This window comes from Lethenteron reissneri, chromosome 1, assembly GCF_015708825.2.
Source record: "Lethenteron reissneri isolate LAM-NWPU_2019-01 chromosome 1, ASM1570882v1, whole genome shotgun sequence".
Classification (NCBI taxonomy): domain Eukaryota; kingdom Metazoa; phylum Chordata; class Hyperoartia; order Petromyzontiformes; family Petromyzontidae; genus Lethenteron; species Lethenteron reissneri.
The window spans coordinates 4,397,466-4,416,675 of record NC_083779.1 but is presented as its reverse complement, the minus strand read 5'-3'; the positions used below and the strand labels follow the sequence as shown (position 1 = coordinate 4,416,675).

General features: G+C 55.3%; 2 protein-coding genes across 2 annotated transcripts in view; one reads left to right on the top strand and one right to left on the bottom strand.

The window, feature by feature from the left end:
• SNRPA1 (small nuclear ribonucleoprotein polypeptide A') overlaps positions 1–19,210 on the top strand; it is an 840,838-nt gene that overhangs the window by 434,364 nt on the left and 387,264 nt on the right. The window lies entirely within an intron of this gene.
• Positions 1–19,210, bottom strand: part of LOC133361043 (double-stranded RNA-specific adenosine deaminase-like) — a 59,158-nt gene that overhangs the window by 27,691 nt on the left and 12,257 nt on the right. The window contains exons 3-7 of the mRNA XM_061579918.1: positions 18,652–18,886; positions 15,578–16,639; positions 12,325–12,460; positions 9,796–10,094; positions 8,862–9,024 (exon numbers count right to left, since the gene is read on the bottom strand). Coding sequence (XP_061435902.1) covers positions 8,862–9,024; positions 9,796–10,094; positions 12,325–12,460; positions 15,578–16,587 — 1,608 coding nt within the window. The 5' untranslated portion in view covers positions 16,588–16,639; positions 18,652–18,886. The remainder of the gene's footprint in view (positions 1–8,861; positions 9,025–9,795; positions 10,095–12,324; positions 12,461–15,577; positions 16,640–18,651; positions 18,887–19,210) is intronic.

The following is a 19,210-nucleotide window of genomic DNA, read 5'->3' as shown; positions in this document are numbered from 1 at the left end:
ACAATACATATATTAAATTATCGGAGCGTGTCTGTTTGTATGTTTTGCCACAAGTACGTGTGGGTTTCATTGCCAGAAAGGGTAAAACGTATTCTCATTTTTCATCATTTTTCATACTGGCAAAAAGGTCCCGTAAATATTTATCTCAACCGATTTCTCGCGAGCGTGCCTACCTACGGGCGTCACGCCGTAAGACGAAGACATCTCACTTCGGAGAATCATGCAGCAAGCGGTGCACCACCCCGAGCTAGCAAACAGTCCCTTGAAGAAAACGATGACGTCACTGAACCTTCGACTGACCTTCAATCCGCACTTTGAACATCATTCACACGTTTATAACAAGACAGTGAATCCTTCGTGTATCTGTATCTCCCGCGCAAAAACATCCGAGGTATTTTTTTTATACTCCCTATCGACCACACGGCCTTCTGGAAGTGCATAATTTCAGCAGCACTGGTTCAACGAAAGCAACACACTGGACCGTTTTCAATGCTCACAGTGTCTCATCAGCAAAGCCAGGCTTGCTTGATAAACGCTATTAGTGACTCACCTCCATTATACTCCAGGAAAATAGTAATCGTCGCGGAGTCTTGTGTTCGAGAATGGCCAGTGGAAGCAATGCCACAGGACAACTTCAGAAAAACGTCACGCGACATTTACCATAATCTCCAATCCGGTGAGTATATTTTCCTGGAATTTTTACAGTTAACACACCGTCGCAGTGTCAACTAGGGCGGCTGCGGGATTCGATTCGTGAGCGTCGACAGCAAGCGGACAACTCGCCACCGCCGGGCACACGTTCATATACCACGTTGGAAGCTAAGCAGGTTTGATCCTGTGTTATGCTTTAACGGGCAACCACCATGCTTACGAGGTGTTATAGGCTGCGTCGGAGCTGCAGTGTCGCGGTTACCAGGCAGGACTTCGAAGCCGGTGACCCGAGATCAATTCCCACTCTTGGCCATCACCAGTGACGTTGGTCTGAACTGGTCCTGGGCCTCCCCTAGTTTGACTCGGCCTCAAATGGGCGGAACACTTCGCGAGAAAGGGACGATGGTGACCGAGGTTAACGGCGGAGGGGCATCCAAGGTAGCCAACGCGTTCAAGAGTGATGCCCGCCCTCCCCCAACCCCAGCGGAGTTATAGCGATGAAATCGGCTGTAGGTGCAGGCCGCGAGATGGATTGGTTGCATCATGAGACCGTGTTAGATGTGCGACGGCTCGAGATGACATTCATCAAGCGGTGGCGAGACCGTGACTGATGCCGATGATGATGATAACGACGCATGGATGCATATATTATTAGAGCACGTTTGTTTGCCTGCTCACCACTTGTACCGTGGATGGTTAATGCAGACTTGTTACCTTACAAAAGGTACCTATTTGGTGTTTGAACATCTGAACACCTCTTGTTTCACATTGCCAGACAGCAGTAAAACCGATTCTTATTTTTCATGCTTTGAGTACTGGCAAAAAAAATGTCCCTACGATAACGACGTTTTGCTGCCGCGTTGCGAACGAACTAACGACCGCGACAGCAGTTCAGGGTTTGCTGGTTCAGCTCCATACGGCCGGCGCGGGCCACGAGGGCATTATCATCAAAGAGAGCGATAAAACCGGACCCGGGAGTTTGATTTTACAAGGACGCGGGACCAGAGAGGGGGGTGGGTCGGGGGGGGGTTAAAAAACCAACATTAAACGAGCGACCGGGTGACGCTGTTTACCGGCGTGGGTCACAGCGCACCGTTGGTACGGCCACTGAGATTTCTGAGAGCACTGGGCAAGATAACTCGATCATCGATCGCCCCCACCGCCCCACACCACCTCCCCCGCATCGTTCGTCCAGAACAAACGATGACTCTGGACAAAAAAATTATCCATCTCCTTTTGCCTTCCCCTTCTCGGGAGAACATCTCCCCGTCGGCGCTGTCGGAATCATGCGGCTAAGCAGTGCACCGTCGCCACTGACATCGCTGAACCACATCTAAACTTCTCACTCAGGAGCTCTTTTTAAGCATGGGTGGCACTCGCCCGTTCGCACACGCATACACGCACACACACACACGCGCTGACACACGCACACACGCGCTGACACAAGCGCGCACAACTAACACTGACAGACACGCACACACACGCACTGGCACACAGACGCACATACTGACACACATGCACACACGCACTGACAAATGCACACACACATTGACACACACGCACACACGCACTGACACATGCACGCAAACGCACTGACACATGCACAAGCGCACGCACACACAAAGACAAATCTCCCCTGTGTAGCCTCAGCAAACTTTTGGGGCAAGTGCTGTTAGCGAGCACCTATGAAGGCCGGCACGGCACACGAGGGGGTGGGTGGCCAGCACTACACCCTACCGCCTTTGTCTCCCCAGTGACGATGTTCACAAACTGCACCAGGTACTCATTTAAGGCTGAGTCGGCCTAGGGGAGGCCCGGGACCGGTTCAGATTATTCGTCACTGGTGATGGCCATGAGCAGGAATCAAACTTGGGCGGCCGAGTTCGTAGCGCAGTGCGAGAAACTGCTACACTACCGCTCCCCACTGTTCTCACACACACACACGCACGCTTTGTCATGCCGAGAGAGATACAATCTGGGCCATTGTACCACAGGCAATGATCAGCAAAATGGGCGAAGTAATGTCCATTGTGTGCTCGCATTTCTATTGTCGCTCTTGGAATCCCCGCAATAAAGCGGAGGCTCCCTTAAGCGATTGGCTTGGCAGCGCGCTGTATAATTTAAAGGGCCTCGGGGTGGCCTGTTGTGTGAAAGGCTGCTGGATTGTATAACTGTTCATAACTACACACCGGGGTGGAGTGGTGGCACGGTGGTTAGCACGCTGCAGACACCCAGAAAAGAGAGTCTCCACTGAGACCCCCAGAGGGGAGAGAGTCTCTACTGTGATGAGCAGAGCCGTAAACCCGCACCGGATTCCCCCCCCCTTCCCGTCGTCGTGCGGAGCCTCCGCCTCATCCCCCCCCCCCTCTCCCTCCCCGAGCCTCCATACCCGACGGTGAGGGGAAGAGGTGAGGAAGAGGTGAGGTGGGGGGGGGGGGGGGCAAAGAGGGCGGAGGAAGGGAGGGGGGGTGGGGGGAGGTAAGGGGAGGAGGTGGGAGGGAAGAGGAGGTGAGGAGGTGAGGAGAAGTGCAACGGAGGTTTGCCAAGCGGAGATGGGAGGAGAGAATGGCAGAGAGGTAATAAGAGCAGCTGCGAGCGAACAAGGGGAGGAGGTGGGGCACAGAAAGGTAATGAGGTGGAGGGAAGCGAAGTAATGAGGTGAGGGAGGAGAGGGGAATCGCCTGACCGCAAAAAAACATTATTTGCCCAAATAAATAAGTGCCCATCGTCCGTCTGCCTCTCGTGAGGACGACGGGGCGGCCATGACGAGCGGCGGGCAAAGCCGATGAATGAGGACACGGGCGCACACAGCGGCGCATGTACACACGGTCGCACGCACAGGTGCACGCACGGTCGCAAGGGGGCACACGCAACGTCGCAAGGGGGCGCACGCAACGTCGCAAGGGGGCGCACGCAACGTCGCAAGGGGCGCACGCAACGTCGCAAGGGGGCGCACGCAACGTCGCAAGGGGGGCGCACGCAACGTCGCAAGGGGGCGCACGCAACGTCGCAAGGGGGCGCACGCAACGTCGCAAGGGGGCGCACGCAACGTCGCAAGGGGGCGCACGCAACGTCGCAAGGGGGCGCACGCAACGTCGCAAGGGGGCGCACGCAACGTCGCAAGGGGGCGCACGCAACGTCGCAAGGGGGCGCACGCAACGTCGCAAGGGGGCGCACGCAACGTCGCAAGGGGGCGCACGCAACGTCGCAAGGGGGCGCACGCAACGTCGCAAGGGGGCGCACGCAACGTCGCAAGGGGGCGCACGCAACGTCGCAAGGGGGTGCACGCAACGTCGCACACGGGCGCACGCTCGGGCGTACGGTCGCACGCACGGACGCACACATGTCCCAGACCCTCGCCAGAACCCTCATCCAGGCCTAAACAAGGGTCCAAGGCCCAATAATACCAAGCCCTAACCTTCACTCTCACCTTCACCATAGCCTTAACCCCAAGCTTAACTCACAGAAATCACTCTAATTATAACCCCCACTCCGCCTCTCGCTCTCCCTCACTCCATCACTCGCCGTCCCCTCCATCTCCCTGTTCACCCTTCATTTTCCTTTCCTTCATCTTCCTGCATCCTGCGCATCAATCTTCCTCCCTCCCTCCCGCTCTCCGCCCGGCTAGCTGTCTCTCCCCCTCCTCTGTGCCGAAACCTCCAGATTCCCGCTCGCCTGCCCGCCCACTCAATCATCCGCCTCGGGGCTCGAGAGCATCTGGAGATGACTCAAAGGGGGGGACGAGAGGGGGAAAAAAAATCGACAAAAAAATCAACACAAACAAACACCAGCGGACTCCAAGACTACTAGACTGTCGCCGCTGCTGCCGCTTTCATAAGCGCGGCGATGCTCGTATATTTTCTTTGCTCCCACGATCCGCCGATGGACGGCGACTTTGCCGACAAAGAGGCGGCGCGAAACGTCGGGGGGGGGGGGGGGGGGGGACGGCCGTTCCCGAGTGAAAAAAACTCGCAGCAGCCCCATGAAACGCGCCAGCGATGGATGAGCCGCTGCGATGGTGCAATAATCATGGGCGGGTTGCTGTGATCGCACCCCAACTCAACTCCTCGCTCCCTTCTTACAGAGACTGTCACAGTTAATGTACCGATAATTCTGGGGGGAGGGGAGTTTTAGAGTTATTTAGCCGCTGCAATAAATATCCACGTGATGACGATGATGATGATAAGCCACACTTGGTTGAGCTATCATTCGTGATGGTCAGGTCGCGTCTGAAAGAAGAGCTACGTCGCTCCGTGGGCTTTACCTGGTAAAATAAAACAAGTTTTGTTTGGTAATCTCTTTCTTGCAATGCCCATGATGCCGCCCTTCCTTTGCTCCTCATCTTCATTCAAGCGACGACGACCGTGTCTAATCACCCCCCCACCCTGGCACCGCCCGAGTCGACCTGGGGGTCTCCGTCGCCACGGTGACACGGGTGTCCCAGCGCCTACCACCATAATTAGCAGGAATGCGCCCGGGTCTCGTCGGATCTGCGAAGCCAAGCGGGGGTATGAACCTGGACAAGCGCTGGGATGGACCACCACCACCACCAGCACCACCAGCACCACCAGCACCACCACGCGTAACAGTTGCTACAGGTTGCAGGGCCACGCACGGCAGTGCACCAAACTCCACTGTTGTACCGTACTCATACGCCCCAATGTCTACGCTCTGCGCCCCATCCCGCAGTGGAATGACAAAAGGGGTCTGAAAAGTTAAGCGGGCGTTGAGCCTGGAACAAGCGCGAGGATGGGCGACCACCACCAGCACCACCACCAGCACCACCACCAGCACCACCAGCACCACCAGCACCACCACCACCACCATCACCACCACCACCATCAGCACCACCACCAGCATCACCACCAGCACCACCACCAGCACCACCACCAGCACCACCACCAGCACCACCACCAGCACCACCACCAGCACCACCACCAGCACCACCACCACCACCACCACCATCACACATAAGCGCAGGTGCTGTAGGTGGCTACCGCAGCGGCGAATGTTTGTCAGTAGTAAAATCTATTGTACCGCAAGAGGTTTTTTTGGGTTCGATCGCGTAAATATAAATGGGTCGCGAAACACGCCACCACCCGACAGACAATTAGCAAGGGCTTGTCACGTAAACAAGACGTGCCAATTCGTTAGTCGGACAGCACTAACTGGTTGCGTGTTGGAGAGTAAACCCACAACATTTATAATTCTATTGTACCGTGCTATGCTACAACATCTACGCTCTCCGGCTTCATCGACCCGCACTGGCCGGCGCGGTGAAGCATGGTCAAACACCCCCCGCCGCCCCTCGCCACCCTCCAACCCGCACGGCGTGGGGAGGCCCTCATCCAGCAGCGGATTCACAATGCGGAGCCTCAAATGTATTTGTTTGCACGCAGCCATGAGTTTTCCAGGCTGGGACCATTGCCTTTCGCTGCCGCATGCGACCCCGCTTTAACCACGGGTGGCACATGTAACAAAGATCCCGCCCCGCGCCCCTCGTGCAGTCGTAACAGACTCTCGGGGCAAGTACTTTTAGCACGGTGGCGAGATGTTAACTACCTCACTGGTATACAGAGGGTCGTGGGTTCCATCCGGACCTTGACGCCTGTATGTTTGGAGTTTGCGTCTCTCTCTCTCTCTCCCCGTGGTCGCGTGGATTTATCTCCTGGTCCTCCGGTTTTTCCCTCCACATTTAGAATCATCGTGCATTTGGAGTATTTGGCTAATATGAATTTCCACACAATAAGCCACTTCGTTGAGCTATCTTTCGTGGTTGTTTCTGAAAAGAGCTACATAGCTCAGTGGGCCTCACCTGGTAAAATAAAAAAAATGCTTAGTTTACGTTTAGCAAGTAACACCTATGAAGGCTGCCACGGTACACAAGGGGGTGGTGGGTGGCCAGCATCACGCCCCACCTGCCTTTGTCTCCCACCACACACGGAGATACGCGCACACACGAGCACACAAAGACAAAGATCCCCCATATAGCCTTTAGAGGCTGCTGCGGCAACTGCTGTTAGCGAGCACCTATGAAGGGCGGCACGGCACACGAGGGGGTGGGTGGCCAACACCACGCCCGGCCGCCTTTGTCTCCCCAGTGGCGATGTTTACACATCGCACCAAGTATTAATTTGAGGCCGGGTTGACCTATGCACATGTAACACGCGCACGCATAGCCAACTCTCTTCTCCCCCCCCTCTCTTCGGACGAACATGCGAGAAAAGAGAAAATGTAACCGCGCGCATTGTCGCCACCGGAGCAGGTAGCTCCGTGACAACGAGCACGGGCACACACAAGGAAAGCCCCCGGCTGTTTCCGCGCTCGTTACGGATGAGCCCCGTAAATTTCACGAGCCACGTAAATTTCACGAGACGCGGGACGGCACCCGTGACGCGCACGCGGACACGCGCGGATAAATCGTTCTCGCTTCCAGCGCCGAGCACTGTCGCGGGCGACTGATGAGCCAGCACCCGTCGATTCACTCCAGCCGCTGGCTGGCCGGCGATCCGTCGCCTGCTTATTGGCCTTCTCTTGCTACTACCATGATTACTGCTAACGTCAAATTCGCTCGGTCTACCAAAACGGAGCGTTTCATCTTGCCCACGCGGTGTTCAAACACCGCTATGGATGTCACGATAACGCACGAACCCACCCACTAACACAGAAATCCCCTGCACAGTCCTAACAGACTCTTGGGGCAAAGTTGGCACGGCACACGGTGTGGGGCGTGTGTTGGCCCAACACCACGCCCCGGGCCGCCTTCGTTTCCCCGGTGCCGATGTTTTTACGCACCGCACCAGCTACGCATTTAAGGCCGAGTCGATCGAGGGGAGGCCCAGGCCCGGTTCAGACAATCGTCAATGGTTTCGATTTAAAGCTTTCGTGACTGCAGGGATTCATCTTCTTGGTTCTTTCGGTAAAGTCACGTAGAAGGGAAATAATAAAATAATAAAAATAAAACATAATAAAATACAATTCTCACGACGTTTCGGCCACAACGCAAGCAGCCGTCCTCAGGTGAAGATGCTGTCTTTCCGACAGACCTGTTCTTCACCTGAGGACGGCTGCTTGCGTTGTGGCCGAAACGTCGTGAGAATTATTTTATTATGTTTTATTTTTATTATTTTATTACTTCCCTTCTACGTGACTTTACCGAAAGAACCAAGAAAATGAATCGTCAATGGTGTTGGCCTAGAGCGGGAATCGAACTCGGGGGCGTCGGGTTCGTTACGCAGCATAGCGCCAACTGCTCCGCCACCGCTCCCCACCCACCGGCTCACAACCGCGTCTCTCTCTGCTTCTTCCCTTACACCGCTCCAGCTGTTCAATTCCCTCCCCCGCCACCGACGTCTCTTTGTGGACGATGGCCTTTGCCCGACGCACGAAACGCGTTTAACCCCTCATCCGCGACACTTTCAGTGGTGCTGCCAGTTGCTGGCCACTTGGCCCCTCCAGATTTTGGGCTGGAGCTCTACAACCGCGATAAAATAAATAATAGTGGTGGGGAAGGTGAATCAGACCACGGTTTCTTGATAGAGCGACCGTCGCAAAGGACATCGACGGCACGCCACTCAACGGCAACGGAAGTAAACGGAACGCAGGGGGCGCAAGGGGGGGGGGGCCCCCGGGGTCGTTCCCTCATCGGAAGCCGTCGTTTTTCGGCGCTCTCCGGCGAAAAAAGCTTTCGGCGGTCGTGCCGCACGGGTACATCACTCATTACTGGGTGTTGTGTCACCACCGGGTGTAGTTGTGTCACTCACCACTGTGTGTTGCAGTGCCACTCATTAACCAGTGTAGTGTCACACCACCGAATGTTGTGCCAGTCATTGCCGGGTGTAGTCTTGACTCACCACCGGGTATCAGTGCGTCACTCACACCCGGGTGTAGTAGCGTCCCCCACCACCGGTTGTAGTGTCACCCACCATCGGGTGTTGTGCCAGTCATTGCCAGGTGTCGTCTGACTCACCACCGGGTATCAGTGCGTCACTCACACCCGGGTGTTGTAGTGTCACCCACCACCGGTTGTAGTGTCACCCACCACCGGTTGTAGTGTCACCCACCATCGGGTGTTGTGCCAGTCATTGCCAGGTGTAGTCTGACTCACCACCGGGTATCAGTGCGTCACTCACACCCGGGTGTTGTAGTGTCACCCACCACCGGTTGTAGTGTCACCCACCACCGGGTGTTGTGTTGCCGCGGACACTCACCGGCCAGGGGTTGCACGTGTCAGAGAAGGGCGGCTGCTGGGTCAGAGGTCGCCCGGCGAGGACCCTTATGGCTGCCTCGGCGGCCCCGAAGCGTGCCTGCTTCTTGCTGCCGCCCGTGAACGCCGGGAAGACCTCTGTGCCCACCTCCACGCGCACCGTGAACCTGGCGGCGCCGGCATCGGCAGCGAGAGGAGGGAGGGAGGCAAAGGCGGCAAGGAGCGACAGCGCCGTCCGTTAGTGGCAGGGCTTTATAGGCGAGGGTGACAACGGCCGGCCGAGACGCCTGGCGACCGGTTAGGCGCTGCGAGTTTTTAATGTCGACGAAGAAGATGCGGATTTTTGCGATGATGCCAAATAAAAATTTAGCGAATAAAACTACAAACTATTTTTTATTTTACCAGGTAAGGCCCACTGAGCTAAATAGATTTTTGTCAGAAGCGACCCGGCTCATCACAAATGATAGCTCAACTAAAGTGGCTTTTCCCGTGGGAAATGTATAGCGGCAAAATACCCTGAACGCACATTTGTTTCGAAATGTTGGAGGGAAAAACTGGAGGGCGCGGATGAAAACTCCACGCTCTTTAAAATAAATCCGCCGATGGACCGTAAAAGCCCGAGCTTCTCCAAGCGCATGGAGCTTCACGTGCCGCCATCTCGATTGAACGCAGTTTCACCGTCGTATCAAGGAGACAGCCTGATGATCAAAATCCTCCTCGTGTGAGAAGGGAGAGGGAGGTGCCAAGCAATGAACACTCTCATCGTCGCACCGCTGCACGTTCAACTTGTTTTGCGCCGTACGGAGCCGACCGTGCTAAATCGGGAGGTGCCGGCGTAAGGAACGACAAAGCTCAACACAAGACAGCAGCGACGATGGCAGCGGCGACGATGGCAGCGGACGCGACGGTAGCGGCGGTATAACCACGGCGCCCCCAACCTGGGAGCGTGCGGCGGCCCCTCCTGCCCCACCACGACGAGCGAGCAGGCCAGCCCCAGCGACTGCGCGTACTCCATCACGGCGCTCACGGGGTTCTTCGCCAGCGGGGCGGATGGCGAGCACGACTCCCCACCCGTCACCGCCGCCGCCGAACCTCCCCCCGCAGTTGCCGCCGCGGCCGCCCCGCCGCCGGATGACGACGACGCCGGCGCGGGCAACTGCTGTGGCTGCGGTTGAGCCGGAGCGTGCGGTAGGCACGGGTGCGGCCAGGCGAGGCCATTACCGTCGCCACCGGGGTCCTGCCGGGGGTCGGGGCGTCAGCGCAAAAAGTTATACAACGTGGGCGCGACGTTTTTTCGCGGTTCCACGGTCGTCATAGTTCAGGGGTTAGGCCACGTAACGAACTAGCCACGTTTGACATCAGAATACAGAATATTTATTTTATACCGGAAGAATCCGATGGGCTACATAGCTCTTTTTCTCACACACGTTCAGTCTGCTGACAAGAGACACTGTGCGTCGAAACCAGTCCCGGTATTGGTCGTCTTGAATCAACGCTGCTGAGATAACGGCACTCGCAGAAGGCCGTGGTGGCGGCTGACAAGCTTTTTTCACAAACGCGGAGCGACGGACGTGTGAAGGGGAACGTATCATCCGCTGGACTAATCTGGCCAAAATTTGAGTCACTTGAAACCCTCTCTAACGCTGCTCACCCAAAGGGTGGACAATTCCCGGTGTGTCCAACCCTGCTCACACGTAACTGGGGCCATGCAACGCAAGCTGTGGGCCTACCCGGTAAACCAGTTTAACGTGCAGGCTTTCGCGACCAATACAGGGCGCTTGAAAAATGTTTGAACACATACATGGTACTATCGCTTTTCATGAAAAAAGAACGGATAATACACCGCAACATGATAACAAATGTATGTTAATAGCTTCAAAAAGTCAAAGAGTCTCCTTCACTTGTTCGCCATCATTGTCAACGCGTGCCTGGAATCTTCTCCAGGTGGTCTCCAGAGCCCGGAGGCCCATTTATCGTGGCACTGTTACAAATTCTCAGAAGTGTTAACATTTTTTTTAAGCACACTGTATCATCCATAATGGGGGTCGTGTGGGTTAGATAGGGTAAACCACTGTTATTCTGCGTTCCTTCAACGGAAGAGGAACAGCCAAACCACAAGAAAACCTCTCTCTCATAAAGTCTTCATTGGCATCTAGCTCCTGAGCGTACTGCTGCCATCACGCACGAGATCAGAACACAAGATTGACACGCACGCGGGATTCACAAAAAGGATCACGCGCAGGGTGGACACAGACACAGGCTTGACACACAGTATGTCCACCTGCTCACCCATAGGGTGGACACACACGGACGGACACAAAAACCACACACTGACACACACACACTGACACGCACACACACTGACACAAAAAGATCCCCCGTATAGCCTGTACCAGACTGTAGGGGCAAATGCTGTTAGCGAGCACCTATGAAGGCCGGCACGGCACACTAGGGGATGGGTGGCCAACACCACGCCTGGCCGCCTTTGTTTCCCTAGTGGCAATGTTTACACATCACACTGGGTATTTGAGGCCGAGTCGACCTAGGGGAGGCCTAAGACCGGTTCAGATAATCGTCACTGGTGTTGGCCGTGAGCGGGAATCGAACCCGGGTCGCCAGGTTCGTAGCGCAGCGCGCTAACCGCTACACCACCGCTCCCCACATACACTGACACACACACACAGATCCCATCACACTGACACACACAAAGACAAAGATCCCCCGTGTAGCCTAAACAGACCGTTGGGGCAAGTGCTGTTAGCGAGCAGCAGCTATGAAGGCCGGCACGGCACACGAGGGGGTGAGTGGCCAGCACCACGCCGGGGCGTCTTTCTCTCCTTCGTGGCGATATTTAGATACCACACCAGGTGCTCATTTGAGGTGAACTCGGTTGAGGTTCAGGACCTATTCCACTAATCATCATTGTTGTTGACCATGAGCGGGAAACAAACGTGGGTCCCCGGGTTCGTAGCGCACCGCTACACTACTGCTCCCCCATACAGGGTGGACTCGCACACATAGACAGGGTGGAAACACACAAATAGACAGGGTGGAAACACACACACACACACACACAGGGTGGACACACACACAGTTGACACACACACACGGAGTTGACGCACACACAGGGTTGACACACACGGAGCTGACACACCCAGGGTGGACACACCCAGGGTGGACACACACACAGTCGACATATACACACACACAGGGTTGACAGGGTTGATACACAGACACAGGGCTGACACACACAGTGTAAACACACACAGGGTGGATATATATACACACACACACAGGGTGGACACACAGACACAGGGTTGACACACACACACAGGGTTGACACACAGTTGACATACACCCAGGGTGGACACACACAGAGACAGGGTTGATACACACACACACACACAGGGTTGACACAGAGTTGACGTACACACACAGGGTGGACGAACACACGCGGGCACTCGTACCATGCCCTGCATGCTCTGTGCGGCCTTCAGCAGGGTGTGCAGCGCCACAGTGGCGGCCGCTGTCTTGGCGCTCTTCTTGCTGGAGCCCTCGGCCTCGGCAAATGAGTGGCCCCCCACTGTGGCCTGAAACACGAAGCTGTGGGGGGTATGCGGCGGGGGGGGGGGGTGATAGGGGTTGGTGGGGGTTAGGGTTAGAGGTCAGGTGATCGTTTTAATAAAGAGGAGCTAAAGGAAGGGTGTCAAGATGAACGTTGCAATAAAGAGATATAAACAAATTGTGTTACTATTGATAATTGGTTTTTACCCTTCTATCTGGCAACAAAACTGACACCTGTTTACAAGGAGTCATGTTTGCATAGACCACAATACCTGCAGTCATAATGCAAACAAAAAACATAACTCTGACAAAACTGACACCTTTTTACAAGGAGTCATGTTTGCATAGACCACAATACCTGCTGTCATAATGCAAACAAAAAACACAACTCTGATAATACATGTATACATTATCGGAGTTATGTTTTTTGTTTGCATTATGACTGCAGGTATTGTGGTCTATGCAAACATGACTCCTTGTAAAAAGGTGTCAGTTTTGTTGCCAGATAGAAGGGTAAAAAAACAATTATCGTATTTTTTACTGGCAAATGAGGTTCCAATGGTGTGTTACTATTTTTTATGTTACCAGGTAAGGCCCATGGAGGTGCTGTAGCTTTTTTTTCAGGAATGACCTGGCCACCACAAATGAGAGCTCAACAAAGTGGGCTTATCATCACGTGGACATTTATAGCAGCCAAACACTCTAAAACGCAGCCACAGGGAGAACATGCAAACGCCAAAATATACAGGCGTCAGGGTTACGATTGAACCCACGACCTCTTGTATATCAGGTAGTTAACATCTTGCCACCGTGGAACCTAGGGTTAAGGGTCAGCAACGTGGCCGTGATAAGAGGAGGGAGTGATGGTCATGTGACCCACCTGGACTTGGAAAAGGGAGGGGTGGGAGAGGGTTCCAAAGTGAACCGATGGAATCGCAGCATCGTCACACACGCAACACCTCACACCATCGTCACACACGCAACAACCCACACCATCGTCACACACGCAACAACCCACACCATCGTCACACACACGCAACAACCCACACCATCGTCACACACACGCAACAACCCACAGCATCGTCACACACGCAACAACCCACACCATCGTCACACACGCAACAACCCACACCATCGTCACACACACGCAACAACCCACACCATCGTCACACACACGCAACAACCCACACCATCGTCAAACACGCAACAACCCACACCATCGTCACACACACGCAACAACCCACAGCATCGTCACACACACGCAACAACCCACAGCATCGTCTCACACACACGCAACAACCCACACCATCGTCACACACACGCAACAACCCACACTATCCTCACACACACGCAACAACCCACACCATCGTCACACACGCAACAACCCACACCATCGTCACACACACGCAACAACCCACACCATCGTCACACAGACGCAACAACCCACACCATCGTCACACACGCGCAACAACCCACACCATCGTCACACACACGCAACAACCCACACCATCGTCACACACACGCAACAACCCACACCATCGTCAAACACGCAACAACCCACACCATCGTCACACACACGCAACAACCCACAGCATCGTCACACACACGCAACAACCCACAGCATCGTCTCACACACACGCAACAACCCACACCATCGTCACACACACGCAACAACCCACACTATCGTCACACACACGCAACAACCCACACCATCGTCACACACGCAACAACCCACACCATCGTCACACACACGCAACAACCCACACCATCGTCACACAGACGCAACAACCCACACCATCGTCACACACGCGCAACAACCCACACCATCGTCACACACACGCAACAACCCACACCATCGTCACACAGACGCAACAACCCACACCATCGTCACACACGCGCAACAACCCACACCATCGTCACACACACGCAACAACCCACACCATCGTCACACACACGCAACAACCCACACCATCGTCACACAGACGCAACAACCCACACCATCGTCACACACACGCAACAACCCACACCATCGTCACACAGACGCAACAACCCACACCATCGTCACACACGCGCAACAACCCACACCATCGTCACACACACGCAACAACCCACACCATCGTCACACACACGCAACAACCCACACCATCGTTACACATGCAACAACCCACACCATCGTCACACACGCAACAACCCACACCATCGTCACACACGCAACAACCAATACCATCGTCACACACGCAACAACCCACACCATCGTCACACACGCAACAACCCACACCATCGTCACACACGCAACAACCAATACCATCGTCACACACGCAACAACCCACACCATCGTCACACAGGCAACAACCCACACCATCGTCACACACGCAACAACCAATACCATCGTCACACACGCAACAACCCACACCATCGTCACACACGCAACAACCCACACCAGTCGGGGATGCGCAGCGAGCGGCGAAACTGCAAACCGTCTCGGGCGCCCCTCCCGTCGACGTCCCTCCCGCCGCCTTTGTCGGCGGGAGCAACAGAAATAACGTTGAGGAGGAGCAGCACAGCGCTCGCCAAGGTGTAGAGGCGGCAGGGGAGAGAACGTCCGAATTTGACCCAATAGCGCCGCTGCATCGTCAGGCACAACCATCGACACCGCTCACAAACGCCTGCGCAGCCAAACAGCAGGAGCAGCAGCAGTTCCTCAAGAACTGCATTGTGGTCTTCTCTCGGTCTTTGGTCACTTAAAAAAAAAATGTGAGCGAATGTGACCAACGTCACAGCAGCAGTGATGCGGAGAGATAGACAACTATGGGTCAGTTTCATCCGTATTAGGACTTCTTAATTAGGTTCATCTCTGCATCACTGTTGCCCATCAGTCGATCACATTTGTAACAAGAGGACCACAGTGCAGTTCTTCAGGAAACACTGGCGGTGTGGTTGCACAACGGACAAAGCCTCATCGATTTCTTTTTTTTTTTACACACCGTTTGAAACGCGCGGCTTTCCCGCCTGCACTATTATTCTGCTACGATGCATTTGTCTCATCGTTAACAGGCTTGAGCAGGAGCGGCAAAGCACGAGCTTGGGTGGAGGCAGTGTGGAGGAGGAGGGGGGGGCGCGGGGGGGGGGGGGATGCGGGGGGGGGGTCTGCATCACCTGGGCTTGTGCGAGGGCCCCGAGTGGTTGACGATGCGGAAGGAGCAGTCGAGCAAGCGGCACTGGCTAAACTCCATGAGGGCGCTCACGTGATTCTTGAGCATCAGCGTCTCGAGCTCGGCGAGGGCGAGCTGCGCCGCGCCGGCGCTGTCCGCGGCGCGGCCCTTGTACTTGAGCAGCAGGAGGTAGCGTAGGGTGTGCTCATCGCACGTGGCCGGAGCCGGCTCGGCGGGGCCCGATCCGACCCCCGCGCCCGCCTCGGAGTCCTCCTCCTCCTGCGGCATGAGCTGATCGTCCCGTTGCTCCTCCTGCTGCTGCTGCTCCTCCTCCTCCTCCAGCTGCTGCTCCAGATGCTGCTGCTGCTCCCTCACCTTCTCGGCCGCGCCGTCGTCCCCGTAGCTCGTGTCGAATTGTTCCTCCAGCGGTGCGACATTCACCAAATTCTCCATGAATGGCAACGCCGTGCTCTGCGCCGTGTCGCTGCCGATGCCGCTTTGCTGATGCAGTTGCTGGTGCTGCTGCTGCACCGGTCCCTTCTTGCCATTGTGGACGCCGGGAGCTGGACCCTGCTGTGCCGGCGACGGCTTCGCCTCGTGAACCGAGATCGTCTCCACATGCTCCTGTTGCTGCGGATACTGCTCCTGCTGATACGGATACAGCGGTGCCATTAGCGCCGCACCGCCAACGTGATTTGGCCGCCGGTTGGAGAATGCCGGCAACTCCTCCTTCCGCTTAATCTTCGCCGGGTTCGGCGTGTCCCAGGTGCCGGTGGTGGCCGACGATGCCGCCGGACGCTTGGCCGTGCCGGCCACGAAGCACGGCACCAGCGCGTACAGCGCTCCGCCGGACAAATAGCGCAGAGTGCCGGCGACGACCAACTTTTCGAGCATGCGAACGAGGATCCGGCGTTTGGCCGGCGTTGCCATCTGCAGGTGGCGCTCCAGCTCGTCGATGCTGGCGGTGTCCTGGCTCTGCAGGAACTCCTTGATCCGGCTCTCGAGGCGATCCATGTCGCTGACGCTGGCGCCGCCGCCGACCGCCGCTCGCGCTCAAGAGGAGGCCCTGCGTGGGCCAACGGACAAAGACGGTGGTTGTTAGTCAACGAAGGTGAGGGCTGCAGCGGCCCTCCGCAAAACACCAGTGTATGGGGCGCCGTGGTGGCGAGTCGTTAACTACCTCGCCTGGTAAGGAGGAGGTCGTGGGTTCGATCCCAACCCCGGACGCCTGCTTTATATTTGTATCGATTTAATGCTTTCGTGACTGCAGGGATTCATCTTCTTGGTTCTTTCGATAAAGTCACGTAGAATGGAAATAATAAATAATAAAAATAAAACATAATAAAATAATTCTCACGACGTTTCGGTCACAACGCAAGCAGCCGTCCTCAGGTGGAGAGCAGGTCTGTCGAGTGAGAATTATTTTATTATGTTTTATTTTTATTATTTTATTATTTCCATTCTACGTGACTTTACCGAAAGAACCAAGAAGATGTATATTTGTAGTTTGCGTGTCTCCCTCTTTCATCATCATCACGGTGGCGAGATGTTAACTACCTCGTCTGGTATGCAGGAGGTCGTGGGTTCGATCCCGACCCTGACGATGCCTGCTGTTGTATATTTGGAGTTTGCGTGTCTCCCTCTCTCTCCCCATGGTTGCGTGAATTTTTGTCCGGATCCTCTGGTTTTTTTCTCCACATTTAGAATCAATGGCCTGCGTTTAAGAGGATTTGGCTGCTATAAATTTTCACACAATGATGATCAGCCATTTCGTTGGGCTATCATTTGTGACGGCCAGGTCGCTTCTGAAAAAAGAGCTACACAGCTCAGTGGGCCTTCCCTTTGTAAAATACATTTTTTTAAGTTTCTACTTTGGGTCTCACTCGTCCACGCTGGGCCAGATGTGTCTGGCGAAGAGGTGGGAGTTACCCACGCTTCACCCCAACGAGCAAACGTGCCTCCGATCGATATGTGGTCGTGAAGCTTTGCACTGCCGGGTGGACAGAGGCGGCAGTGTTGGTGGTGGGGGATGGAATTTAAGAAAATCGCGCCGTTGTTTCGAGTGCCACGCCGAGAGATTGAACCGGCGGCGACCTCTGCGTTGCAAGTCCAGTGCGCCAGAGGTCGCAAACAGGTTTTGATTCCTTACCCATACCCGTAACCAGGCCGCACCAGGGTCGCAAATGGGTACCCGTACCCTACCCGTACCCTACCCGAAATGAGTGACAAACGGTTACTCACCAGTGACTCACGGCCTACCCGTACCCGTACCCGGCCGCACCAGGGTCGCAAATGGGTACCCGTACCCGTACCCGGCTGGGTACGGGTAGCCGGGTATCGGGTAGGGTACGGGTATAGGGTACCCGGTTGCGACCTCTGCAGTGCGCTGCTTGACCGTCAATATCACGGTGGCAGCGGTCAATCGGTGAGGGTCAGATTGGTTGACTGGTGAGTGTTGTCCGGTGAGTGGTGAGGGATAGGTGAGGTGAACGTTGAGTGGTGGGTGGTGTCAAGAGAATGTTTGAAGAGGGTCAAATATGGTTGACTGGTGAGTGGCGTTAGGTGAGTGGTGAGGGGCAGGTGAGGTGAACGTTGAGTGGCGAGTAGTGTCAGGTGAGTGGTGAGGGTCAGATTTGGTTGACTGGTGTTAGGTGAGCGGTGAGGGTCAGGCGAGGCGACATTTGAGTGGTAAGTGGTATCAGGTGAGTGGTGAGGGGCCGGTGAGGCGACCGTTGAGTGGCGAGTGGTGTCAAGAGAATGTTTGAAGAGCGTCAAGCGAGTATCATGCGAGCGTCAGGTCACCGCGTCCCTATAACACAGACTGCCCTGCCGGTAAACAATAAAACAACAACAACAACAACCACAACGTCCTTTATTACCCAGGAACGACCTCGCCGAGTCTCATGTTTTTTTTACAGGAGTAGCCCCGCTACATTGAACTTCTGTTGAACGCTGAACTTTGTACGCAACATACGTAGCCAAAACGTGCTAATCGGATGTCAAAACAATGGGATGGAAGTCTGGGCAAAATCAAGTCGGTCTGGCTCTGTGATGACACCGACGCTGGCGGCACCTTACGTGTGACGAGACGGTGCGGCGTGGGCGCCCTTCTAGCGGTGGCCGGGGGCCGGCGGTCGCGCCAAGGGGGAAGGAAGCGACGTCCGGCGGGACGGTCCCTTTCCGAACAACGCCCGGCAGCTTCGAACGCCGTCGCAAATTCGCCGAGGTGCTCCCACCCCGCCCCGATCACCCCACCTCGACCACGACCACGTGCGTCGCGTGAGCGATGGGTCGGCCGGCCGCGACCTCAAAACTGGAGAGGTCAAAAAGTAAATGAGAAGGGAACGGCAAGGGTAGGGCAAATCTCACGCCCCGTTCCCCTGAGGTTATCCGAGCATCGAAATTTAACGGTAACAAATCGAGCTGCTCAACGGGCACCGTGACGTCATCCATTGACGTCACACACGTAATGACGTCATAAGTAATGACATCACGTGTCATGACGTCATCGAGGGCACGTGGAGTGTGACGTCATTGCCTTGGCGGAACGTTCTTGTGCAATGTCGCTGGTCTTTTAATCACAAAGTTTCGGGGCGGTTCCACGAATCAATGTGCCTGGTTTTTCAAGGGTTCAGTC